The sequence below is a fragment of the Nomascus leucogenys genome, chromosome 13 (genome assembly GCF_006542625.1).
Source record: "Nomascus leucogenys isolate Asia chromosome 13, Asia_NLE_v1, whole genome shotgun sequence".
NCBI classification, from domain to species: Eukaryota; Metazoa; Chordata; class Mammalia; order Primates; family Hylobatidae; genus Nomascus; species Nomascus leucogenys.
Genome location: NC_044393.1, coordinates 19,508,028 through 19,534,922, shown reverse-complemented (window position 1 = coordinate 19,534,922; position 26,895 = coordinate 19,508,028). Strand labels below are relative to the sequence as shown.

The 26,895-nt window shown below is 42.7% G+C and overlaps 1 protein-coding gene across 2 annotated transcripts; it reads right to left on the bottom strand.

Annotated features, from left to right (window-relative positions):
- Positions 1-473: 473 nt before the first annotated feature.
- SERINC3 (serine incorporator 3) lies at positions 474-26,895 on the bottom strand. Of its 2 annotated transcripts, XM_030826655.1 has the most exons (11): positions 26,678-26,895; positions 18,132-18,293; positions 17,054-17,247; positions 15,545-15,624; positions 14,141-14,278; positions 11,052-11,221; positions 9,015-9,105; positions 8,034-8,214; positions 5,285-5,512; positions 4,471-4,647; positions 474-608 (listed from the first exon to the last, which is right to left on the bottom strand). In XM_030826655.1, exons 1-10 carry the CDS (start codon positions 26,714-26,716, stop codon positions 4,509-4,511), a joined length of 1,422 nt encoding a protein of 473 aa, XP_030682515.1. In that variant the 5' UTR covers positions 26,717-26,895; the 3' UTR covers positions 474-608; positions 4,471-4,508. The 2 variants fall into 2 exon arrangements, with proteins under 2 accessions (XP_030682515.1, XP_030682512.1); XM_030826652.1 differs by lacking the exon at positions 474-608 and having other exon boundaries at positions 1,718-4,647.

Here is a 26,895-nt window from a genome sequence, read left to right as displayed (position 1 = left end):
AGTAATAAGACCCTTTGGGGTACCACTCTTCTGGGGAAAACGTTTTTAACCTAATATTCATGCTTTTTCCTGAGTAGGTGCCAGCCACTAGGGATAGCTGACCTAGTAAAAGACATGAGTCACTGCCTTCAGGTGACTACTAACTTGACTTTGTCAGTGATGGGTAGAGGAGCAAACACTCTGTGTCTGAGAGTAGACAAAAACTAGGTTCCCATGGTAGATCTGGTGAGTTGGTGATGAGTCATTAGTAAGCCAGATTACTCCCCTACATGTCTCTAATAAATCTTCTCTCTTATATTCTTATGGGCCAAGAGACACTGGGGTCTAACTGAAAAAAGAACTCTTAAGCCAAGCCCTGGGTTTCTCTGTTTCACCTCTTACTGAGTAACCATAGGCAAGTGATGAACTTCTTTAAGCCTCAAACTGATACGTAAAAGGAAGGAGGGAGGGAAATAATCACCACCTTATAGGCATGTGGATACTGTCTGTTTAATGCTTGGTACACCTACCCATCTATGTGGTTTCTATTATTCTTCTTCACCTGAGAACATAGGCATGGTGTGGCTTGAGTCATCCAGCAGCAATTAGGACATCACTGAGTTGGGTGCCTAGGTAACAGGGCGGACAGACCAACACAACAGGAGTAAAGAGATGAACAGCAGCTTCCATTAATAAGCATAAGCCTACTATCTGTTACCAGTCTGCACAGATCAAATGCATAACTCATTATGTGAATACTCGCTTTAGCCTGAATGTGTAAAAAGAAAACAGCCAGGTGCAGTGGCTCACGCCTGTAATCCCAACACTTTGGGAGGCTGAGGCAGGTGGATCACCTGAGGCCAGGAGTTTGAGACCAGCCTGGCCAACATGGTGAAATCCCACCTCTACTAAAAACACAAAAATTAGCCAGGCGTGGTGGTGCGCGCCTGTAGTCCCAGCTACTCAGGAGGCTGAGGCAGGAGAATTGCTTGAACATGGGAGGTGGAGGCTGCAGTGAGCCAAGATAGCCCCACTGCACTCCAGCCTGGGCAACAGAGCAAAACTATCTAAAAAAAAGAAAAAAGAACCAGTTACAGATTTCTTTGTTCCTTCTCCATTCCTCACTTGGCTAGCCAAAAAGAAAAAAAACAAAACCTCTATACTGAGAACCAGGTCCATGGCTACTTTTGGCAGGCAGTCTCTTTGATTATCAAGAGAAAGTTTTACTTCCCAACCAGATACCCCACAAGACCAACCTAGAAAGTAAAGGAGTCCAGCATGGACCTAGAAGCTTTCTCCCAGCTTTAACGAGGTAAAAGTGGCAGCCACTGCTATTGCCTTTGATGAGTTCCTAGAGCATGTCCCTGATCTGAAAGCCAGGGCCCCAACCCACATTCCCCAAGGCTAGGCAAGCCCTTTCATAGTGATGAAACACAAAGGTACTCATCTGGAATGAGACGCCACCCTGAGATCTGATGACTCAAAATACTCCCCTGCTTTAAATGATGATCCTGGCCTTACTCAGAATGCTGTCTTATGCTTATGTATAATTCAGCACTCACATGTATAATTCACTTGAGTCTTGATTAGACTACTGGGTTTCCTACTAAAAGGCAGACTTCACTACTTCTTAAGGTAGGACCAAGCAAAGCAGGGACACTGCCTCCCGACTTTTAAAGAGCATTTGTTACTTCAAATTAATATCAGTTATCATCATGAGAAAAAAATAAAAACTTTATTGGACTTTGTTACATTTATTTTACAGTTTAGTATTGTTTGTATTTTGAATTACATTAAGGCGGAGGATGGGGCACTGTAATGTTTTTGAAGTTTAGGACCTTTAAAGCTCTTAAGCTGACTCCACTACTGTAAAGAAAAGCGGGGTATCTGCTTCACACTGGCAAAATAAGGGGCTACATTTCCCCATCTGTCCCTCAAATCCCTTGAAACGCTATACCCTGACATAAACCACTGGTTTAAAAGACAATGATTCCAATAATTTATATCAAGTCCTGCTTCCCTACCCCACACCTCTACCCTAACTGAGCCTGTCCCCTCTGTGTACCTCTGTCTAATTCTGTAACAACATCTGAAATCCAGCCTCCATCAGATTCTGGCTAAATATCTCTGACCTTTGAATATTGTCTTATTTTAGCCCATAATGAGATCAGCAGCTACTGTCAGTGCTAAAAATGGGTTACACTTTGCAAAACAACTTTATTCTTTAACAATCTTGTATACTAGGCACCAACACTGAGGCTCAGCTGACCGTGGTCATAAATCATAGCACGTACTCAACAAATACTAGCTGACAAGTTTGATAGCCAGAAAATGGCAAAGCTGGGATGCAAACCCAAGCAGTCTGACTCCCAAGCCTCTTAACCATTCTTAAGAGACCACCTACCTCCATTCTTCTTCAAACACGTTCTTCCTGTTTGCCACCTGAATAAATGGAACCACTATCCACCCAGCTGGTTAAACCAGAATCACTCAGAAATCTACCTCTCCTTCATATTATTCATAACTGCCAGTGTTAAAATTCTAATTGCTGGCCGGGCGCGGTGGCTCATGCCAGGAATCCTAGCACTTTGGGAGGCCGCGGCGGTGGATCACGAGGTCAGGAGATCGAGACCATCCTAGCTAACATGGTGAAACCCCGTCTCTACTAAAAATACAAAAAAAAATTGGCCAGGTGTGGTGGTGGGTGCCTGTAGTCCCAGCTACTCAGGAGGCTGAGGTGGGAGAATGGCGTGAACCCGGGAGGTGGAGCTTGCAGTGAGCTGAGATCGCACTACTGCACTCCAGCCTGGGCGACAGAGCAAGACTCTGCCTCAAAAAAAAAAAAATTAAACATTAAAAAAAAAAAATTCTAATTGCTAAGTAGCCCTCACCTGTCAATTTCTCCCCATCCCTAAGATTCCACTTCTCTATTTCACATCTCATATGGACTGCTCCTGGTCTCATCTCTCTAAATCCATTCTCTATATATCAGCCCAAGTGACTGAAGATAAAATTTGTTCATGACACTATGAATATGTTTTCAGCCGCCCTCAACATAAGGTCCAAACTTTTTACTGAGGTTGATAAAGCCCTTTAAAATTCAGTCCCTGACTACATTTCCCCATTCCAGCTTTACTGAACTTTTTTTTCCCCATCTTCCTGCCTTTAACATGCAGTTTTATCTACTCCAGCAATGTCACCTCATTTTCCCATCTCTCTCTTAGCTAACTTCTAAGAGTTCTTGGCTTAAATATCATTTTCTCCAGAAAGCCTACCATTACACCAAATACCTCTCCTTTGAGTTCTCTCCAATTCCTAAACCACAGCACTAATTCACATTATAACCTGTCAGCTCATTTGCTCTCTTCTCTAAGCTATTAAAGTCCAAACACTGTACCCCAAAACCTACAGGGTCTAGTACAGAACAGACAGTAAATCTTTGTTGAAAGAACTCTTTTATTCTACCTTTTTGCACACCACCTCTCATGAAAATGTTTCTTGACAATGCCTTCCCTGTCTCTCATCTACCAAGTGTCTTACCTAGAGAAGATATTTAGGACTTTTGAATAAATTACTTTGCTCACTAGCCAGACTGTAATTTTTAGAAGGAATAGGAGCATCCTGACTAGAAGCTTGATAAAACCTGGCTATCCAGAAAATAAAGAATGGCTGCTAACTCATAAAAGCTGCTGGAAGAAAGGGCCTTAAAATCTTAAAAGTCTTTCTATTTTAACAAATACCTTCATAGTGCAAATGTAATAAATTCACATGCATTTTACTTTTACATTCTCATAACAAGATAATAACATAGACTAAAGCTGCAGTGTTTTCCCAAGTGAATCTTCATTTTAACCAAACTCACAAAGCATTTATGGAAATTAATACATCTGGCAAAGCACCAGACTTGAATCAAGCAGTATCAATCCTACAGTGTAAAAAAAGTAAATTAAAAAACTCAAGATGTAGAAGCAGTAGCCATATCAGCAACCATTCTTCTAGGGAAGGGACCCACATATACAATCCTTCCCCAAGAACTTTGATGCTACCCCTCTGAAGAGTTTAAGCACAAAACACAGTGCTTGTATCATATAAGTAAGGACTTTCATAGAGGAAAACTGTAATATAAATGCATTTTTTTTTTTTTTTGCTTTTAAAGGATACTGCAATATAAATATATTAAGCATGGCCTCAAATATCCAACATTTTCCTATCTTACATTTTAAACCAAAGTTAAAAGAACCTACAGGCTTTATAAAGAACTCTCTTCACAGCACAGCTGTAGTTCACTTTAAACAAAAAATGTTCCCTTTGTGCTATATCCTTAGAAGTAAACATAATATACAGATAAATGAGAAGTTTAGATTCTGCATCAAGCATTATTCAATCTCATCTTCTGATATAAACCTGGATACAGTCAAACTTGCAAAGCATTCACTTAATATTCTAGGTGAAGCAAACTTAAAAGGTATATGGGTTTTTGGTGAAGGAGACCTTTGTGAGTTTCAGTGCTGTCCTTCGCACTCAGGGGTTCAGCTGAAGTCCCGACTGGTGAGGACAAGTGGAGCCACAAGGGTCCAGACGTAAAGCAGGAGGCAGACCCAGCTGGAGCTGATCTTGACCCACACAGCTGGCCACTTGCTGGTCATGCTCTGAAACTTTGCATCAGGGCTAAGAAAACAAGAGAGAGTCAGGTAGAAGAGCCCGGTCTACCCGACTTCTATCACCCTCCTGCAGCCCCCAGCCAAGGCCAAGAAATTCTCCAGTGAAACTTGGCTGGCACTACCCCCCAGTAGGGTTGCAGGGGACCAGAGGAAGCTGCTATTTTTAGTTCTTATGACCAAGAACTAAAGAACTCATTGTCTCTGCCTCTCAAATGACTTTTCTTCTTGCCAGCATGAAAGACCCTATCAGGGCAAAGTTCTTTAGATGTTCCTAGTTATTGGCAAAAGTCTAGATTGAGATAGCCTCCTTGAAACTTTCCTTCCTTAGTACATTATTACGTGAACCAGAATGCTCTGACATGGCCATCTCTATACACAGAAAATTAGTGAACAAAGATGGGTCAGATTGCTTTATGTCATGATTTTCTCTCTCAATTAACTCGACCCTGTAAGAACTCCCAGTGATTTGCACTGCAAAGAATTCCAATGGGTTTTAAATGCTAGAGGGGATAAAGTCAAGAGTATTTAACCCAACTTCACTATATGGGTAAGAGCAAGGATTCTGAGGTCAGGACAATGGATGAGATTTTATAGGCCATCCAAGGGTTTTATGGTCTTCCGTCTGTTTTGTCTGTGTCTCCTACCTGTACCAGCTGGTCAGGGTCATCATGATGTACAAGGAAGCCAAGCAGAGCATGAGATGGAATAAGGAGTAGCTATACTGCACTCCCTCTTTCTCGTTGTCCACAGCCCGCCGAGGCTGTCCATCTTCTTCATCACTGGCACCATTGGTAGTTGTATCACCAAGGATGACGCTGTCACTCCCTGATAGGGTCAGCTTGTCTACTTGGCTATTAGTGGAAGTGCGGATGCTGGAAAGTGATCCCAAGGAAGACAAATCAGAAAGGGGCCATGACAATGAACTGCTGCCACTGGCCTGTATACAAGACACTTACTGCTGAGCTGTTCCTACTCTGGAGACCGAAAGCTTTCTGAAGATCCTGCTTAAAGTTCTGAACTGCTGCCTATCATCATAAGACTGATGGCACTGTCATCAGTTACTACTTGATGTGATGGTTTAATTGCTTAGGAGTTTCATAAAACACACTATGCTCTCAGTGTCTGTTTCCGTGACTTCACAAGTGCCGCTTCTATGATTGGAATATACCATGCGCTAACCTCCTTCCAACTAACTTACTCATCCTTCACTTCTCTGACTTGCTGTCATGTCCTCTGGAAGGCTTTCCCTGACATCACCCCTCACTGGCTAGGTTACAAGACACTCCTCCGACTTCCCACAGCTTCCTAGGCTTCCTTCTGCCACTGCACGTATCACTCCTGTCTTCCTTGCTATTCACAGAATGCCTTAACAATGACCTTAGTCTATGTATTTCTAGCACTACAGATGTTCACTAAAAGTTTGTTAAACGACTGAATAAAAATGTAAATACAAATAAAGGACAAAAATTACATGCTCGTTTCAACAGACACAGACAAAACATCTCACAAATCCAATACCTTTCCATGATAAAAACAGTCAAAGTAGAACTTCCTCAGGCTGATAAAAGGAACAAATGAAAAACCCAGAGCTAACATCATACTTAACAGAAAGACTAAAAACTTTTCCCCTGAGATCAGGAACAAGACAAGGATCCTACTCTCACCACTTCTATCCAACAATGTAGTAAAGTTCTAGCCAGAGCAAGAAAAGGAGATAAATGGTATCCAGATTAGAAAAGAAGTAAAACTATCTCTATCTGTAGATGACTTCATCTTGTTTATAGGAAATCCTATGGAATACATACACATGCAAACTATTAGAACCAATAAATAAGTTCACCAAAGTTGCAGGATACAAGATCAATATACAGAAATCAGGACTGGGTGTGGTGGCTCACGCCTTGTAATCTCAACTACTTGAGAGGCTGAGGTGGGAGGATCGCTAGAGGACAGGAGCTCAAGACTGGCCAGTGCAACATAGCAAGACTGTTCCTAAAAAGATTAAAAATTAGCTGGGCATGATGGTGTGTGCCTGCAGTTTCAGCTACTCAGGAGGCTGAGGTGGGAGGATCACTTGAAACCAGGAGCTTGAGTCTGTAGTGAACTATGATCACACCACTGCATTCCAGCCTAGATGACAGAGCAAGACTTCTTCTCTTAAAAAAAAAAAAAAAAAAAAACCCACAAAATCAATTGTATTTCTTTCTTTTTGAGATGAGGGCTCACTGTGTCACCCAGGTGGACTGTAGCAGTACAATCACAGCTCACTGCAGCCTTGACCTCCTGGGCTCAATTGGTCCTCCCACCTCCCCAAGTAGCTGGGACTACAGATTGCACCACCACACCTGGCTAATTTTTATAGAGACAGGGTCTTACTATCTTGCTCTGGCTGGTCTCAAACTCCTGCACACAAGCGATCCTCCCACCTCAGCCTCCTAACGTGTGGGGAATACAGGCATGAGCCACCGTGCCTGGTCACCAATCACATCTCTATACACTAGCAATAAACAACCCAAAAGTTAAGCTAAGAAAACATATATTCATTTATAATACCATCGAAAAGAATAAAACACTTAGAATTTTATTTAGAATAAAACGCTTAAAAACAAAATAAGTTTAAGATTTGTATACTAATAACTAACTATAAACCACTGAAAGAAATTAAAGACCTAAATAAATGGTTTAAGTAAAGAAGACTTCAGTAAGCTATCTTCATGGTCACAGACTGGAAGCCTTAATATTGCTGAGATGACAATACTCCCCAATTTGGTCTATACAGATTCAACTCAATCCCTACAAAAATCCCAACTACATATTTTTTTTGCAGAAATTGACAAGCTGATCCTGAAATTCACATGGGAATGCAAAGGACCCATAACTGCCAAAACAATTTTTAAAAAGAACAAATTTGGAGGACTCATACTTCCTAATTTCAAAACTTACTACAGGCTGGGCATGATGGCTCACACCTGTAATCCCAGCACTTTGGGAGGCTGAGACAGGAGGATCACCTGAGGTCAGGAGTTCGAGACCAGCCTAGCCAACATGGTGAAATGCTGTCTCTACTAAAAATACAAAAATTAGCCAGGCATAGTGGCAGGTGCCTGTAATCCCAGCTACTTGGGAGCCTGAGGCAGAATTGCTTGAACCCAGGAGGTGGAGATTGCAGTGAGCTGAGATCGTGCCACTGCACTCCAGCCTAGGTGACAGAGCAAGACGCTGTCTCAAAAAAATATATATGTACACAGCTCTGTAACTGAAGCAAGTAAAGAACTTTTCATTAAAGAGAGCAAAGTTTTTTAATTTCTCATGCTGCTTTTTGAAAGCAAAACAGTTTCTTCACTTTATTATCAACCTCCATGAAAATCTTGTTTTAAGTACCTTTTAACTTACCTCGAATACAAAAGGCAGAGAACAAAGACAAACAGTCCAATAAAATTATCTGAATCCAGTAAAGACCCACTCTTTGACGGTGGAGTAGGGGTAGGGACCACAGCAGTTGAATTTCCAGGAGCCAGGGTTGGTGCAGTTATGCGTGTAATAAAGCTCATCAGGTTGGGGTTGCAGGAACGATCTGAAAATGAGAAAATTTTTATTATCCTTGGTTATAGCTCATCTTGTTCCAAGAAAGGACTTGAGGAGTTCCTTACATATCATTCAGTCATGATGTGAAACATGGGAATGCTTTACTTAAAAAATCTGAAATTTAGCAGTCAGTAACACATTTGGTCACAATCAATGACTTAGAATTAGGAAAAAAAGAAAAGAACAACAGAATCTGTCAAATTTCATAAACATCATTATTGATTTTATTGGTTTTGTAGTTTGACTGACAAATCTTTTTAATTCTTTAGTGCCAAGGTTTTAAGCACAGAAGTTTATCTCTATTTTGGTTTTCACATAGTTACTTAAGAACAAAATATAAGTTATCATGGAGGGGGTCTGCATTAATTGTTTTCCTTTAAAAGAAGCCCATAGAATATCCTACTGAGAAACAATCCCATAATAACTACAAAAGGAGATTTCCTACAGCTGTTTCTTCTAGAGCCTGTGACATCAAACTAAAATTCAGTCAAAACAAAGGGCCAAAGCCCTTGACCATGGCTCTCAACTAGTTTGACTCAGCCTAGGTTAGGTAAAGCCTAGACCATCTAAAGGACTCTGACCGTTTAGACTGTCAGTTATAAATAGCTATGAATAGATGTGGGGACTAAAATGTGAAAGGTAAATACCTACAAACCTACAGTGAACACTGTACATTTAAGTTTTGTTTGCTTGTTTCACATTTGCTCTAGCTCTAGTTTTTGTACCACCTATGTAAGGGCTGATTTCCTTTCTTTTTATCAAATGAATGTGTTATTGACATTCCCTTACCAGGTTCATTGGACATGGCTGACCAGGTGAGGTACATAGTGTAGAGGGTGATGAGGGAGGACTGCAAGAGGCCGGAGCGAGGCTGGTGTTCCTATGGAATCAAAAGGAAAACAGTGGCACGGGGACTGCCAAGGGCTGACTTTCCAAAATGCAGTGCACTTCTCTGGGATTAATTCAACTATCAGTAACTGAGAAGTTTCAGATTCTTCTTGAGAGTTGAAAGGTGACAAGTAATCTTTCAGTTCAGTTAGCTCGCAAAAGAACCCAGAAAGATGAAGCAAGTACTACTGGTTCTCAAGGCATTTCATGATCCTAGAAATTCCTGTGCATCACACAAGGCCTTTGATTTTCTACTCCTTTGGTGTAGTGAAAAGATCTAAGATCAGCTTTGCAACTAATTAGTAGCTGGGTGAGACCTATCACTTCTTTGAGACTTCTGTTTTCTCACTTTTAAAAGGAAAGGTGAGGTCTAGATAGAATTTTCATATTTCATATCTATAACTCCATGAATTTTTTTAAACTGTTTTTTTTTTGTTTGTTTGTTCTGTTTTTGAGACGGAGTCTCGCTCTTGTCACCCAGGCTGGAGTGCAGTGGTGCGATCTCAGCTCACTGTAACCTCCTCCTGGGTTCAAGTTTCTCCTTGCTTCAGCCTCCTGAGTAGCTGGAATTACAGGTGCCCGCCACCACACCTGGCTAATTTTTGTACTTTTAGTAGAGATGGGGTTTCGTCATGTTGGCCAGGCTGGTCTCAAACTCCTGACCTCAGGTGATCAGCCCGCCTCGGCCTCCCAAAGTGCTGGGATTACAGGCATGAGCCATTGCACCCAGCTGGAGTTTCGCTCTTATTGCCCAGGCTGGAGTGCAATGGCGCAATCTCAGCTCACTGCAACCTCCACCTCCAGGGTTCAGGCTATTCTCCTTCCCCTCAGCCTGCCAAGTAGCTGGGATCACAGGTGTGTGCCCCTACACCTAGCTAATTTTGTATTTTTAGTAGAGACGACATTTCACCATGTTAGTCAGGCTGGTCTTGAACTCCTGACCTCTAGTGATCCACCCGCCTTGGCCTCCCAAAGTGCTGGGATTACAGGCGTTAGGCCACCACACCCAGCCTAAACTATGGTATTTAGAACTCAAGAGCATGAGTTTTGTTTTGAAATATTAAAATCAATTATTTTTCACAGTTTAATTCCCCTAAAATATCTTGGCTAATGACTCATAAGAATCATTCCCAGCCGTGTGCGGTGGCTTACACCTGTAAAACTAGCACTTTGGGAAGCTGAGATGGGTGGATCACCTGAGGTCAGGAGTATGAGACCAGCCTTGCCAACCTGGTGAAACCCTGTCTCAACTAAAAATACAAAAATTAGCCAGGCATGGTGGCAGGCGCCTGGCCAAGGCAGGAGAATTACTTGAACCTGGGAAGTGGAGGTTGTAGTGAACTGAGATTGTACCATCGCACTCCAGCCTAGGGGACAAGAGTGAGACTTTGTCTCAAAAAAAGAAAAAAAAAAAGACTAATTCCCGGCCAGGCGTGGTGGCTCACGCCTGTAATCCCAGCACCTTGGGAGGCCGAGGCGGGTGGATTACGAGGTCAAGAGTTCAGCCTGGCCAAGATGGTGAAACCCTATCTCTACTAAAAATACAAAAATTGGCCAGGACTGGTGGTGGATGCTTGTGATCCCAGCTACTCAGGAGGCTGAGGCAGAGAACTGCTTGAACCCAGGAGGAAGAGGTTGCAGTGAGTCGAGATCGTGCCACTGCACTCCAGCCTGGTCGACAGAGCGAGACTCCATCTCAAAAAAAAAAAAAAAAAAAGCACTATAAATTTTCAAGTTACCTGGGTTTTTTTTTTTTTTAATGATAGTGAAATTCATTTAATTATGATATAGGCATGAAATAGAATTATGAAGATTTTATAATATGGAAAAGTGTTCAAGTAGATAAACTTAGACATAAATTCATAAGAAAGGGTACCTAGATTTTAAGCTTAGAATTAAAAACCTTTCACAGGAGAAAGAAGTAGTAAACAATCATACCTGAATTTTTGGGTGGATCGATATAATAGAAGCCACAACGCAAAGGATCAGGTTAATACTGATGAAGAACTTGTTTTCTGTGCAGCCATCTGGTTTGGTGTAGTATGTATAGAGCAGCCCAACACAGATGATTGACAGGATATAAAAGGCGCTTGTGAAAGACAGTAAAGCTGCAGAAAGGGAAACCAATATGAATGACCACAACTATAATAAACTAATAATGAAGGCCAATTTTCTTCCACTCCATATAAAAATGATGAGACATTATTTCACTTTTCTAGGGTAATTTACAGTAAAATTACAGAGGCCTCAAGGTTAAAGTATCAAGATTGTATTCAATTGGCTTGATGTTAAATTCCAAAATCCACCAAGCAACTGAATTCACTTCCTGAATTACCTAATTTGATTTCATGGGTTGATTACCAGACATTTGATCATTCCAGCTAGAGTTAACTGCTACCTATATGTTAATCAACGTATATTGTGAGCTTTTCTTAGGAACCTAAATGATTCCTATACCCTCAAAATGACCCAGTTCACAGCAAGCTCCATGCCAAGATGGTGTTAGAGGAAAACAGAATAGACACACTGATATCTTTTTATGACAGTTTTTTCCTCTGCAGCCATTGGCTATCTAAACCCATTTCCCATCACAAACAGTAAGACTACATCCCTGAACTGGAAAAGTGGCTCATTTGCTATTTTTTAATATCTAAAGTAATGGTCCTTTCCATTCACACTGAAAATCAACAATTAGCTGTGTTGGCTGAGTATGGTGGCTCATGCCTGTAATCCCAGCACTTTGGGAGGCTAAGGTGGGTGGATTGCTTGAGCCTGAGCTCCAGACCAGCCCAGGCAACATGGCAAAACCCTGTCTCTACAAAAAATACAAAAATCAGCCAGGCATGGTGGCATGAGGCTGTAGCCCCAGCTACTTGGGAAGCTGAGGCAGGGGGGATTGCCTGAGCCCAGGACATAGAAGTTGCAGTGAGCCGAGATGGTGCCACTGCACTCCAGCCTGGACAACAGAACAAAACCCCATCTCAAACAACAAACAAAACAATTAGCTGTGTAGCTCTGAAAATTAGAAAACATGAAACAGCACATACAGTACACTTAGACCAACTGCAAGAATGATAAGCTCAGTTAACTTGTATTCAAGTCAAAGCCCAGATGAAAGAAAACTAGTTTCTACTTATCTCAATGAATTTTGCATGTCTAAAATTAAATGATGTATATTAAGTTACTAGCACACTTCTTAATGTTTTCGCATCTGAATATACAAGATTTTTCTACACTTAGTTACTATAAAGTATGACCAATTTGCAACTCAATAAATTCTTCTAGAGTTGTATGATCCAAAATGAATTAAAGAAAATAACAGCCAGGTGTGGTGGCTCACGCCTGCAATCCTAACACTTTGGGAGGGCAAGGCAGGTGGATCGATTGAGCCCAGGAGCTCCGGCAACATGGCGAAACCTTGTCTCTACAAAAAACACAAAAATTAGCCGGTCATTGTGGTGTGGGCGTGGTAGTGTGGGTGTGGTGGTGTGTATCTGTAGTCCCAGCTACTTGGGAGGCTGAGGTGGACAGCTTGAGCCAGGAAGGCAGAGGTTGCAGTGAGCCATGATTGTGCCACTGTACTCCAGCCTGGGTGAGAGAGTGAGACCTAATCTCAAAAAAAAAAAAAAAAAAAAAGAAAAAAATAGATAAAGATAAAATTGTCATTACAAACAATTTAAATGACCAACACCAGGGTAAAGGTTAAATGAATTACAGTATACTCTGCTATGGAATGCCATGGAATTGTATGGAATGGAATAACATGCGGCTTACAGTAAACTCCATGCCAGGAGCTTGAATGCAGTTAAATGAGTAAGACATACCTACACTCACTGGTAAGGAAGAATATTCATCATGTAGGAAGTGAAAAGAGCAAGTCATGGAACAATATACAGTACAATCCTGTTTACATTTAAATACAAAAGCAAGGTGAATGCATAAATACATAAAGGTCCACAAGAGTGGCTACATCTGGAAAGGAAAATGGGTTGCAGATAGGTGGAGATTTGCATGTTTTACTCTTCATAAAGTTAAAAGTTCTATCATTTGTCTTTATGGTAAACATAGTATTTTTTAAAATATATGTAAATATTTTTAAAAACTAAATCAAATGAAAATAAAACTGGGCAATTCGATAGTGTGTACTAAAAGCATTTTAAAATATTCATACACTTTGACTCTTCTGTTTCTGGGAATTTGTCCTAAGGAAATAATCAGAAATGTGTGCAAATGTATATTATGAGGTAGTAAGGCTCTAACACAGCCAAAATATATTCGCAAGCTACTGTTAAATCCTATTATCACTCTAGAAATTATAAGTGCCCCTTTCCCACCAGAAAGTTTTTCATAGCAGGTGTGGGGTCCCTTTCTGAATAAGGCCATAAGGACTACTCACTCCTATCTGCCTAAAGTAGGTGGGCAGCTGTCCCATATGTTGAACCCATCTGAGTTTCCTCTCCATGCAAACAAGGTTATCAAAACCAGAACTAAGCCACTAAATATAACTGTTTTTCCTTATCTAAACACATGTAATTACATTATGACTCTCGAAATAAATAAACTGGGAAAATCCAACGATTTATATTATCTGTGCTACTTTCTTCCAGTGATGCATATAATTCAGAGCCAAATTCAGGAAATTATAGATTTTTTTCCTTTTATTTAATGTTATTATTATTTTTAGAGATCGGGTCTTGCTCTGTCACCCAGGCTGCAGTACAGCGGCATGATGATAGCTTACTGCAGCTTTGAACTCCTGGGTTCCACAGATTCTCCTGCCTTAGCCTGCTGAGTAGCTAGGACTATAGGTATATGCCAACATGCCTGGCAAATTTTTTTTTTCTAATGTAAAGATGGAGTCTCAATATGCTGCCTAGACTGGTCTTGAACTCCTGGATTCAAGCCATTCTCCCACCTTGGACTTCTGTCCCTGGGGACCATAGCTGCTAGGACTATAATGATGATTTTTATTGTACACCCCGCTTAATGTAGCAGTATGGCTAACATAGGTGAGTAGAGATACCTACCAGCATACCACAACCTTGGGTTTCCTTCTTCCATTCGATTTACCCATGATTCATTCCAAGAATGAGCAAAGTCTACCAGCAGCACCAGCTGAATGAGGATGAAGAGGGCGGCCCCTATCATGCCAACAACAAACCAGACTACAAGAACCAAGAGAGCAAAGTTATTCTCTACCATAGAGTAACATTTCAGAAGATCCAACATTCTGAATGGATTTCAATTAAAACAAGACAGAGGTGGTAAAGACATTCTGTCTCCAGCAGTACAGCAAGATTCCAAACTCAAAGGCATTCTTAAAAGCTTTCTACTGGGTTTCAGACCTTTTAAAATATGTTTTAGCTTGTGCCAAGGGGAGCCTGGGACCTGAGTTCCAAATGATACTGTAAGTCTTTTCTTTTAGAGGCAGGAAAATTACAGTAGAAATCTAAAGATATCACCTGATGCCATGCTTAGGAAGTAGGTTAAGACAGATAGGGGAGCACAGGAGTTGTAAGTCCTTATTTTGACAGGCTCTCTGATTAGCTTTGTATTCCATCAAGTGAGAACACAAACTATTAAGATATTGCCAAAGATTAACATATGGCTCCAGAAAATCCGAGAGGTGCGGTGAATGCCTCCTGACTTAAATCCACATATTAATAATGAGTTGCGGCCGGGCGTGGTGGCTCACACCTGTAATCCCAGCACTTCCGGAGGCTGAGGCAGGTGGATCATGAGGTCAGGAGTTCAAGACCAGCCTGGCCAAGATGGTGAAACCGCGTCTCTACCTAAAATACAAAAAGTAGCTGGGCGTGGTGGTGGGCGTCTGTAATCCCAGCTACTCGGGAGACTGAGGCAGAGAACTGCTTGAACCCGGGAGGTGGAGGTTGCAGTGAGCTGAGATCGTGCCACGGCACTCCAGCCTGGGAGACAGAGTGAGACTCTGTCTAAAAAATATATATATCTATTGAGTTGCAGGTACTAAGTCATATTAATTGGATACCATCTCATTTACTTGTCAGTTCTGCAAAAACAGTAATTAAAATGTAGTTTTTTTTTTTTTTTTTTTTAAGACAGAGTCTTGATCTGTCGCCCAGGCTGGAGTGCAGTGGCACGATCTTGGCACACTGCAACCTCTGCCTCCCAGGTTCAAGCAATTTTGCTGCCTCAGCCTCCTGAGTACCTGGAATTACAAGTGTGCACCACCACGCCTGGCTAATTTTTGTATTTTTAGTAGAGACAGGGCTTCACCATATTGGCCAGGTTGGTCTCAAACTCCTGACCTCAGGTGATCCGCCCATCTTGGCCTCCCCAAGTGCTGAGCTTACAGGTGTAAGCCACTGCGCCTGGCCTAAAATGTAGCTTTAACTCAATCATCTATAGAGTTTATATAGTTTAAAATTAACCCCCTTAATGGTGAACCCTACCTGAGCTGAAATAGCCCCCAGGGATGTAGAAAGATCCAACCATGATTCCAATAAGGGCAGCAATTTTGAAGAACCAAAACCTATTAAAATATAAAAATGCATTTATGAAATGCTGTTTCACCCTTATACTTAGAAAAATTCATTTCTGAAATGCAAAAATAATAGCCTAATAGCTTTCTTCCCAACATGATTGTCTGGACTATTTTCTTCATTTGACTATTCATTTAATAGGCTAATTCATTTAATATTTCACACAATTAAAGGACAACATTAGCCTAGAGGATAAATCACTCACATTTATTACCAGAGAAAACTGAAAATTTAGAGTCTCCCTACTTTTAGCACTTAAAGGTAGGCATTTTTCTAGCATTCTGGGAGTTCTAAAATAACACTGTTAGGTACACGCAGAGCCAAACTGTAAGGTCTGGATGAAAAGTAATCACAAATCCTCTATTTACAACACAGGGCACAGAAACCTTGCCCACAATGACACAGCTCATCACTGGCACCTGATTTTCAGTTCATGCTCTTTAATGACTGCCTTGTATGGCAGAGTGGAAAGAACTAGGCTTTGGAGCTGGACAGATCTAAGTTTCAATCTTAGCTCCAACCTCCAACTGGTTAACAGGTCTCAGGCAATTTATTAACCTGTCTGCAATGCAGTTACTGCATCTGTAAAAAGGAGATTATAATACACATCAAGTTTGTAAAACACCATTCAGTCTTTGAGAATTAGAAATAGGGCTGGGCGCAGTGGCTCACGCCTGTAAGCCCAGCACTTCAGGAGGCAAAGGCAGGCGGATCACCTGAGGTCAGGAGTTCTAGACCAGCCTGGCCAACACGGTGAAACCCCATCTCTACTAAAAATACAAAAATTAGCCAAGCATGGTGGCAGGTGCCTATAATCCCAGCTACTAGGGAGGCTGAGGGAGGAGAATCACTTGAACCCGGGAGGGGGAGGTTGCAGTGAGCCGAGATCGCGCCATTACACTCCAGCCTGGGTGACAAGAGTGAAACTCCATCTCCGAAAACAAAAAAAAAAAAAAAAAAAAAGGGAGAGAATTAGAAACATAGGTAAAAGGTGGTCAGGAGTCAGAAGCAATAGAATATGTAAATCAGTAGCACATATATATTCACTGACTTTTTGTACACTGTTTAAATTTATCAGGTACGTTTATCTTTAAACAACAGAAAGAAAAAAGTGTGTGTGTATGTAGTATCTAGCATAGTGCTTCAACTATTTAACAGGTGTTCAATAAAAATCTAAGAACATGAAGCAAAGGAATTTAATAGAAGAAAATAAAAAGACAAGACTCCCTATCCCCTCCATGTTACAGCAATCTAATTGAAAATGACATTAAAACAATTTCACATGCATAATAGACCAGAAATGCATCTGAGCCACTCATTTACATATTCCATTGATTCCATCAGAATGGCAATATTAACTGCTGAAGGGAAGGAAGAGCCACACCATAATGTAACCAGTTAATCATAAATCTAACATACCCATTGTGTACTGCTGCACGGGGATCTTTACTTGTTTTTACTTTGAACATGAGCAGAGAAAAGACAAAGAAAAAGATGGCCATGGCAAAGCTGATCCGATACACAGCTTTATAACCAACCAGCACATCACAATCTTTATCTGCATTTATATCAGCCTCATGGATTTTAAATCCCCCTTCACAAAATCCAGGAATCTGGAAAAAAGCAATTTCAATGTTACAAGAATATCTACATTTAGACAGAGACTCTACCCCATCGCAGGAAAGACTGGATTTAGAAAATTAACTACTTCAACAACTGCAAGACTGACTATGAAATTTTTCTCTTTGTCTTCCGATTCATTTACAATCTTGTTACCAAACAGTATAAATAACTTGCATTTTAAAAATAAAAATGCTCTCTCGGCTAGGCACAGTGGCTCACATTTGTAATCCCAGTATTTTGGAGGGCCGAGGTGGGTGGATCACGAGGTCAGGAGTTCGAGACCATCCTGGCCAGCATGGTGAAACCCTGTCTCTACTAAAAACACAAAAAAATTACCCGGGCATGGTGGTGCATGCCTATAATCCCAGCTACTCGGGAGGCTAAGGCAGGAGAATTGCTTGAACCAGGGAGGCAGAGGTTGCAGTGAGCCAAGATCATGTCACTGCACTCCGGCCTGGGCAACAGAGTGAGACTTCGTTTCGAAAAAATATGCTCTCTCTTCTTTGCTCTTTTAGGATGAAGAGGCTGCCTGCCACTTTCCCATGAGATTTTCCAGCTACGACTGAGTCCTTCCAAAGGTGAAGAACTAGTCCAGTTTAGATGCTTCGACCTTTAACACATAAGGAAAGAAAATGTTCTGGAGCCACCCTTTTAATGTTTTCTCTCAGTTGTTCGACTGCAGCCCAGATGTTCATTCTGTATTTCTGGAAAAGGACTAATGTCCTCATATTTCTGTGTTTTGACCACACCCCCATGTAAGTAAAAAATCTCCAAATTACAATGAACTTGATTAACAATGAAGAAATAAAACTAGAATTTTGCAAAATATAAAAATAAAAATAACCAATACCTTAAGGGCATTGTTACTTCTTACCTTCTTCAGGTAAGTTTCCATCTCTTTTCTCTGCATGACATATGATACGACAGTGCTCAGGAGGAGAATGAAAGCATAAATGAGGCGAGTCACCGTGGAGTTCTTACTGTTAGGACAGCAACTACACAGCAAACATGAGGCACCGCTGCAGAGGCATGGAACCTGGAATGAGCACACCATGGTCACCTAAGAACACCTTCAGTAGACTCCTTTATGACACAGATGTCACAGAAAAGAAAGCGAGGCAAATCAGGCTTTATAGTTTTAACTGAGAGAATCATGGCTGGGAGGAAGTGGATAAAAGTATGGGCTCTGGAATAAATATTATTTCTGCCACTTTTTACCCCAGCAAGTTACGTACTCTATCCCCATTTGACCATTTGTAAAATGAGCTCAATAATAGAATTTTCCTCCCTCAGATTTTGCTGTATTAAATGAGCACTCAACACTACCTAAAATGCATTAATAGTTCAATAAATGTTAATTATATTCTGAGAGCATCATTTGTTTTAAAATATGAGAAAAATATAAACCTAACTCCACTTGCTGTTTACTGCGAATCCAAGTTACCAAAGCTGATATTACAACATAAAGCAACGTGCCGGGTGTGGTGGCTCACGCCTATAATCCCAGCACTTTGGGAGGCCGAGGCGGGCGGATCACGAGGTCAGGAGATCGAGACCATCCTGGCTAACCCAATGGTGAAACCCCGTCTCTACTAAAAATACAAAAAATTAGCCGGGCGAGGTGGCGGGCGCCTGTAGTCCCAGCTGCTCAGGAGGCTGAGGCAGGAGAATGGCGTGAATCCCGGGGGGGCGGAGCCTGCAGTGAGCTGAGATCCAGCCGAGATTGCGCCACTGCACTCCAGCCTGGGCGGCAGCGAGACTCCATCTCCAAAAAAAAAAAAAAATTAGCTGGGCCTGGTGGCGGGCGCCTGTAGTCCCAGCTACTCAGGAGGCTGAGGCAGGGGAATGGCGTGAACCCAGGAGGCGGAGCTTGCAGTGAGCCGAGACTGCGCCACTGCACTCCAGCCTGGGCTACAGAGTGAGACTCCATCTCAAAAATAAAATAAAATAAAATAAAAAAATAAAGCAACACTATGTGGAAACCCTCTGACAAATAATAACAGCAAGGGCCATTTAGCTCAATTCAAGAGGAACCAGGTTCCTCAGAAAGTTAAACACAGAATGACCATATGACCCAGAAAAGTATATACCCGACCCCAATAGCTGTTTTGTTTGAAACAGCTATTAAAACAAAAGCTTGTACACAGCACCACCATTTACAATCACCAAAATGTGGAAACAACCCACTGTCCATTAATTGATAAGTAAATATGGCCTAAGTAAAATATGGTATATCTGGCTGGGTGCGGCAGCTCACACCTGTAATCCCAGCACTTTGGGAGGCTGAGGCGGGCAGATCACCTGAGGTCAGGAGTTCAAGACCAGCCTGGCCAACATGATGAAACCCCATCTCTACTAAAAATACAAAAACTATCTGGGCGTGGTGGCTCATACCTGTGGCCCCAACTACTCAGGAGGCTGAGGCAGGAGAATTGCTTGAACCCGGGAGGTGGAGGTTGCATTGAGCTGAAATCATGTCACTGCACTCCAGCCTGGGCAACAGAATGAGACTTGGCCTATCTACACAATGGCTTATTCAGACATAATAGATAGATACATGATAGAACACAGGTGAACCCTGAAAACATCATGCTAAGTTATTTAAAAAGCCAGACATGAAAGGTCACATACTGTATTAGTGCATTTATATAATAAAATATCCAGAATAAGTGAATCTAGAACAGAAGATTAGGGGTTGAGGGAAAGGGAAATGGAAGTGATGGTTTAATGGGTAAGGGGGTTTCCCTTTAGGGTGATGAACTAGACAGATGTGATGGCAGCAAAACATTGTGAATGTACTAAATGCCACTATATGCTTTTTATTTTATTTTTTTTGAGACGGTCTCACTCTGTTGCCCAGGCTGGAAGGCAGTGGCACAATCTCGGCTCACGGCGTTCAAGCAATTCTTGTGCTTTAGCCTTCCAAGTAGCTGGGACTACAGGTGTGCACTACCACCCCCAGCTGATTTTTTTTTGTATTTTTTAGTAGAGACAGGGTTTTGTCATGTTGCCCAGGCTGGTCTTGAATTCCTGAGCTCAGGCAATCCACCCACATTGGCCTCCCAAAGTGCCAGATTACAGGCGTGAGATACTGCACCCGGCCCACTAAACATTTTCAAATGGTTAACTTCATGTTAGATCAACTTTACCTCCTTTTTTTTAAAGAGTAACCTAGGGCCGGGCACGGTGGCTCACGCTTGTAATCCCAGCACTTTGGGAGGCCGAGGCAGGTGGACCACGAGGTCAGGAGTTCAAGACCAGCCTGGCCAACATGGTGAAACCCCGTCTCTACTAAAAATACAAAAATTAGCCGGGTGCAGTGGCAGGCACCTGTAATCCCAGCTACTTGGGAGGCTGAGGCAGGAGAACTGCTTGAACCCGGGTGGCCAAGGTTGCAGTGAGCCAAGATTGTGCCACTACACTCCAGCCTGGGTGACAGACTGAGACTCCATCTCAAAAAAAAGAGTAACCTAGATCTTTAGTCTGCTAAAATCTGTTAATGACCACACTACATGAAAGAAGATATAATTTTATTTCTTTATTTCTTTTTTTTTTTTTTTTGAGACAGGGTCTCACTCTGTCGCCCAGGCTGGAGTGCAGTAACACCATCTCGGCTCACTGCAACCTCACCCTCCTGGGATCAAGCAATTCTCCTACCTCAGCCTCCCAAGTAGCTGGGATTACAGGGATTACAGACACATGCCACCATGCCCAGCTAATTTTTGTGTAGAGACGGGGTTTCACCATGTTGGCCAGGCTGGTCTCGAACTCCTGACCTCAAGTGATCCACCCGCCTCGGCCTCCCAAAGTGCTGGGATTACAGGTGTGAGCCAATGTACCCGGCCTTTGTTCTTTTTTTTTTTTTTTTTTTTTTTTGAGACAGAGTCTCGCTGTCGCCCAGGCTGGAGTGCAATGGCGCGATCTTGGCTCACTGCAGGCTCCGCCCCCCAGGGTTCACGCCATTCTCCTGCCTCAGCCTCCCGAGTAGCTGGGACTACAGGCGCCCGCCACCCGGCCTGGCTAATTTTTTGTATTTTTAGTAGAGACGGGGTTTCACTGTGTTAGCCAGGATGGTCTCGATCTCCTGACCTCGTGATCCGCCCGTCTCGGCCTCCCAAAGTGCTGGGATTACAGGCGTGAGCCACCATGCCCAGCCTTTGTTTTGTTTTAAAGAGACAAGGTGTCACTCTGTTGCCCAAGCTGGAGTACAGTTGTGTGATCACAGCTCACTGCAGCATCGAACTCCTGGGCTCAAGCGATCCTCTGGCCTCAGCCTCCTGAGTACAAGCAAGCACCACCATGCCCAGCTAAGAGAGGATATAATTTGAGTCATTATGCTTGATTAGGAAACTGATTGAAATTGCTCTGAGGGGTGACATTATCAAGTCATATTACAAGGACAGGCTAATTCAGAATTAGCAGATGTAAACAATGGATAACTCTGGTCTTAAAATACGGTCCCAGGAATATCTTCATTTTTTTATAGATGGTATCTTGTGTGCACTTTATGATAATTTTGTGTGGTTTGCAGCAAGGTGCTAACATTCTAAAAAAGTTCAGTTTTCTCATCTGTAAAAATGAGCATAATACCACCTACTCAAACAGGGTTATTGAGCAAAGAATGAGATGATGTCAGGAATATAAAGAACCTAGTATAATCCCTGACATATATATCAGCTCAATATATCGTGGTAGCCATTATTATTTGTAATTGCAATAGCAATGGGAAATTGACCAGCCAGTCTCAGTCTCCAATTCTTAACTATACAGTATAAGCCAAACACTGCAGAGGCATGTCCTCCACAAATTCTTATCTTGAAGTCCTAATGCCCAATACCTCAGAATGTATCCTTACTTTGTCACTGCAGATGTAGTAAGTTAAGATGAGGTTATATGGAGTAGAGTGAGCAGCTAATCCAATATAACAGTGTCCTTATACAATGGGGAAACTTGGACAAAAGCTTACAACACAGGAGGAATTCCACATGCCATGTGAAGGCAGAGATCTACAAGCCAAGGAACATCAAAGACTGCCAGCAAACCAAAAAAAAAAAAAAAAAAAAAAGCCAGGGGAGAGGCATGATACAGATTCTCTCTCACCACCCTTAGAAGGAACCAACCCTGCTGACACCTTCATCCCAGACTTCCAGCCTCTAGAATTCAGAGATAAGAAATCACTGGTTTAAGCCACTCGGTCTGTGGTACTTTGTTATGAAGCCCTGGCAAACTAATAAACTTACTTACCTATAGTTGTCTTAAGAATATCTCGAAGGGGAGACTATCTTTACAATGTTATATCTTTTGTATCTTTACAGAGCAGGTACTCAGTAAATATCTGTGCGACAAATCTGTCCTACTATATGTTATGTCATTTTCCTATTTCAGTAAATGACAACTCTATTCTTCCTGTTGCTTGGGCCCAAAACCTGGAGTCATCCTGAATGCCTTCCCTTTTCCCAAAATCCTCATCCAATCTGTCAGTACATCAGCTCTACCCTTAAAATATATCCAGAATCTGACCATTTTCACAGTATCCTTAGCTATCACCTTTGTCCAAGCCACAACTATCAACTCTCATCTGGATTAAGCGCAAAAGTTCCCATCTCACAGCTGTAGTGACCCATTCAGAAGCTCTGAGTTGGCCAGCACAGTGGCTCACGCTTGTAATCCCAGCACTTTGGGAAGCCAAGGCAGGCAGATCACCTGAGGTCAAGAGTTTAACACCTGCCAGGCCAACACAGTGAAATCCTGTCTCTACTAAACATGCAAAATTAGCCTAAAAAAAAAAAAAAAAAAAAAAAAAAAAACAAGAGAGAGAGGCCCTGAATTGTTATAAAGATTATTTTAAGCTGAAGGCATCTGAGCTTCAACAGATGCAGAGAAAAAAAAAAAAAAAAAAAGCCTTCTGGGAGCTTCTCTTATCTGACTAAAAGCAGCAACTTCTGGGAAATGAGGCTGCCATAAAGTCCCTCTCCAGGGAAGTTTTCAGATCATGAAGAAGCTGGAAAGACCTGCCATACCTGCATAAACAAATACTACCACAAACTTATTTCCTATTTATTCTCCTAAAAACAAACTTGTCTTCCTAAAGAAACCTATTTGTTCTTCTCATAGAAGCCTTTTTCCCAGCTTCCTTTTTCCTACTAAATTAGAAAGCCTTGGCTGGGTGCAGTGGCTCACACTTGTAATCTCAGCACTTTGGGAAGCTAAGGTGGGCAGATCACCTGAAGTCGGGAGTTCGAGACCAGCCTGATCAACCTGGAGAAACCCCATCTCTACTAAAAATACAAAATCAGCCGGGCGTGGTGGCACATGCCTGTAATCCCAGCTACTTGGGAGGCTGAGGCAGGAGAATCGCTTGAACCTGGGAGGTGGAGATTGCAGTGAGCCCAGATCCCGCCATTGCACTCCAGCCTGGGCAACAAGAATGAAACTTGGTCTCAAAAAGGAAAAAAAAAAAGCCTCAAGTTCTAATCGCCCCCTTTGAGTTACTGTTACTGAGCACTCCTGTGTGTACATGTCTTGCATGCATAAACTCTTGTTCCTCTAAATAATCTGTTTGGTCAGTTTAATTCACTAGCCCCCGGAAACAGAACCCAAAAGGCTGGAGGAAGATTTTTCCCAGCCTACACTGCTTTACCTTTACTTTTCTACCGTCTATTCTCCACACAGCAACCAGAATCCACCTTGTTCAAACACAGGCCCAGATCACATCACTCGTTTTTCCAAACTCTGTAATAGATTTCCATATAATTTAAGAGTAAAAGCCGGGCCGGGCTCGGTGGCTCACGCCTGTAATCCAAGCACTTTGGGAGGTCGAGGCGGGCAGATCATGAGGTCAGGAGATTGAGACCATCCTGGCGTGAGCCACCATGCCCGGCCTTCAACTCACCAGGATTTTCTAGCATGATAGAAGATAAAAGAAAAATTGTACAGTAAACGATTATTTCATAAAACTTTGTCTCTATATGGGTGCATCAGGTCAACTACGTACAATCTTTCTTTAGGTCAAGGTCAGAATAATTAGAAAACCACTGCTCTCAAGAAAGCCCTTAAAAACGGAACACTCTTTTGATTTAGGACCAGCAACCTTAAAATACATTCTGTTCCTAAGAAATAGTGGAATGAAGCTAGGCATGGTGTCACACACCTGTAGTCCCAGCTACTGGGGAGGCTGAGGTGGGAGGATCACTTGAATCCAGGAGTTCAAGGCTGCAGTGAGCTATGACTGAGCCACTGCACTCCAGCCTGGGTGACAGAGCAAAACTCTGTCCCCCTCCAAAAAAAAAAAAAAAAAAGAAAAATAGTAGAAAGAGCTGAAACAGAATCCTTGGTGTAATACTGTCAAATATATGTATGTTTGGTTCCCATTTCCTGGCACACAATTTCTAAAGTCCTTGGAATAACCAGTGTCTTTTTGTATGCTAATGAGATGACAGGTGACTGGCAGCCCCTAGGTAGCTTCATGATGTGGGAGAGTCACAGGAGGAGGTTGGGACTTTTCAGTCTCACCCCTGAACCTCCAAGGAGGGGCTGAAGGTTAGGCCAGTCACCAAAAGCCAATGATTTAATGAATGCTGACTACATAATGAAGCCTGCATAAAATAAAAGCCCAAAAGGACAAAGTTCAGAAGAACTTTTGGCTGGGCATGGTGGCTCACACCCCAGGGGTTCAAGACCAGCCTGGCCAACATGGCGAAATCCCGTCTGTACTGAAAATACAAAAATGAGCTGGGCATGGTGGCATACACCTATAATCCCAGCTACTCCGGGAAGCTGAGACATGAGAATCGTTTGAACCCAGGAGGAGGAGGCTGAAGAGAGCCGAGATGGCGCCCCTGCCCCAGACAGAGCATGGAAGCTCCAGACCCCTTCCCCTATACCTTGTCTTACATATCACTTCATCCGTATCTTTAAAAATACATTAATAGTAGCCATAAAAAAGAAGAAAATCATGTCCTTTGCAGCAACAAAGATGCAGCTGGAGGCCACTACCCCAAGTGAATTAATACAGAAACAGCAAACCAAATACAGCATATTCTCGCTTACAAGTGGGAGCTAAACACTGGGAACACAGACACAAAGATGGCAACAATAAACACTGGAGAGTCCAAGAGTGGGAAAGGAGGGGGAGGGGCAGGGGTTGAAAAACTACCTATTGGATACTATGTTCACTGCTTGGGCAACGGAATCATTAGAAGCCCAAACCTCATGATAAGGCAATATACCCATGTAACAAAACTGCATATGTACCCTCTGAATCTAAAATTAAAAAAATATAAATACACACAATAAAATACTTTTATAATAAACCAGTAAACATGTTTCCTTGAGTTTTGTGACCAAATTAATCAAAGCCAAGGAGGGTCATGGGAACTGATTTATGGGTGGCCGGTCAGAAGCACAGGTAAAACAACCTGAGGCATGCCATTGGCACACAAAGTAGGCACAGTCTTGTGAGACTGAGCCCTCCACTTGTGTGATTTGATACTATCTCCAAGTAGAGCTTTGGAATTGACTTGTAGGGCACCAAGCTGGCATCCCCTGCAGAGCTGATTGTTTGCCTGAGGCTTGGGGGAAAATCCCCACACATCACACATCTGGTGTCAAAAGTGTGTTGTAAGTACAGCAAGAGAAACTGAGTGTGCTTTTTCTACACACTTGGTCAATTACATCAGCTGGAGAATGAGGAGTCAAGGAATCACGCTCCTCTGAAGTGGGTAAATGAGGGAACTCAGCTTATTCTTTTATTAGCCCTATAATTTTCTCTTTAAAATGTTTACAGTTTACAAGGTGATTAAACCTTCACTTCACTGTCACAACCGTTCTCGAAGAGAGGAATGCTGGGGTGATTATCCTCGGATAAATGACTTATAGCAGTCCCAAAATATTCAAGCCCTGGTTTCCAATTTTGAATAACAATCCACAAGGCCTTCTTTCCCTTGCACCTGAACTGCAGACAAGCCTCCGCTAAAATCCCAGCTTTGCCACATACTCTGTAGTTTTGGCAAATCCCGTGCTAGGGAATAAAAATATTACTTCAGCCACCTAGAACTAAATGATGGCACCTTAAGAGGTGCTTCGGGAGGAACCGGAGCCCTCGCGCTGGGCGCTCTGATTCCTTGGTCCCTCTCCAGCTCCAGAGGAACCTACAGTCAGGAAGCCTCGCAGGGCGGAGCCATCCGAATTGTAAACAATGGCGGCCTAGCCTCCTCCGTTCCCCGAGGAAACCGGAGAGCGAGCCGCCTAACCTGGACCTGAGGGTATCGCGGATTTGCGTCTGGGGCCCCGGAGACCCTGTGTAACCCAGGGCCTCCTGACATCCCGAAGACCTCTGGAGCCACGGCCCGCGCAGGTCTGGGCTTGAGGCCTTTCCCCCCAAACCGCAGGTCCGGCGAGGACTCGCGACCCCGAACTCACCCAGCTGGCGAGGGAGAAGACACCCAGCACAGCCCCCATGGTGACGCCAGTGATGGAGGTGGCCGGTCCTGAGGCTGCTTTCTAACGCGGTGGTAACTACCAGCTGAGGCGTCTCCCCAGAAACACGACGGTTTCTCAGGCCGGAAACGCAGCCTTCCACAGACGCACGGATGCGTCACGGCGTGGCCCCGCCCACCGTCCGCGACCGGAGCGGCCGA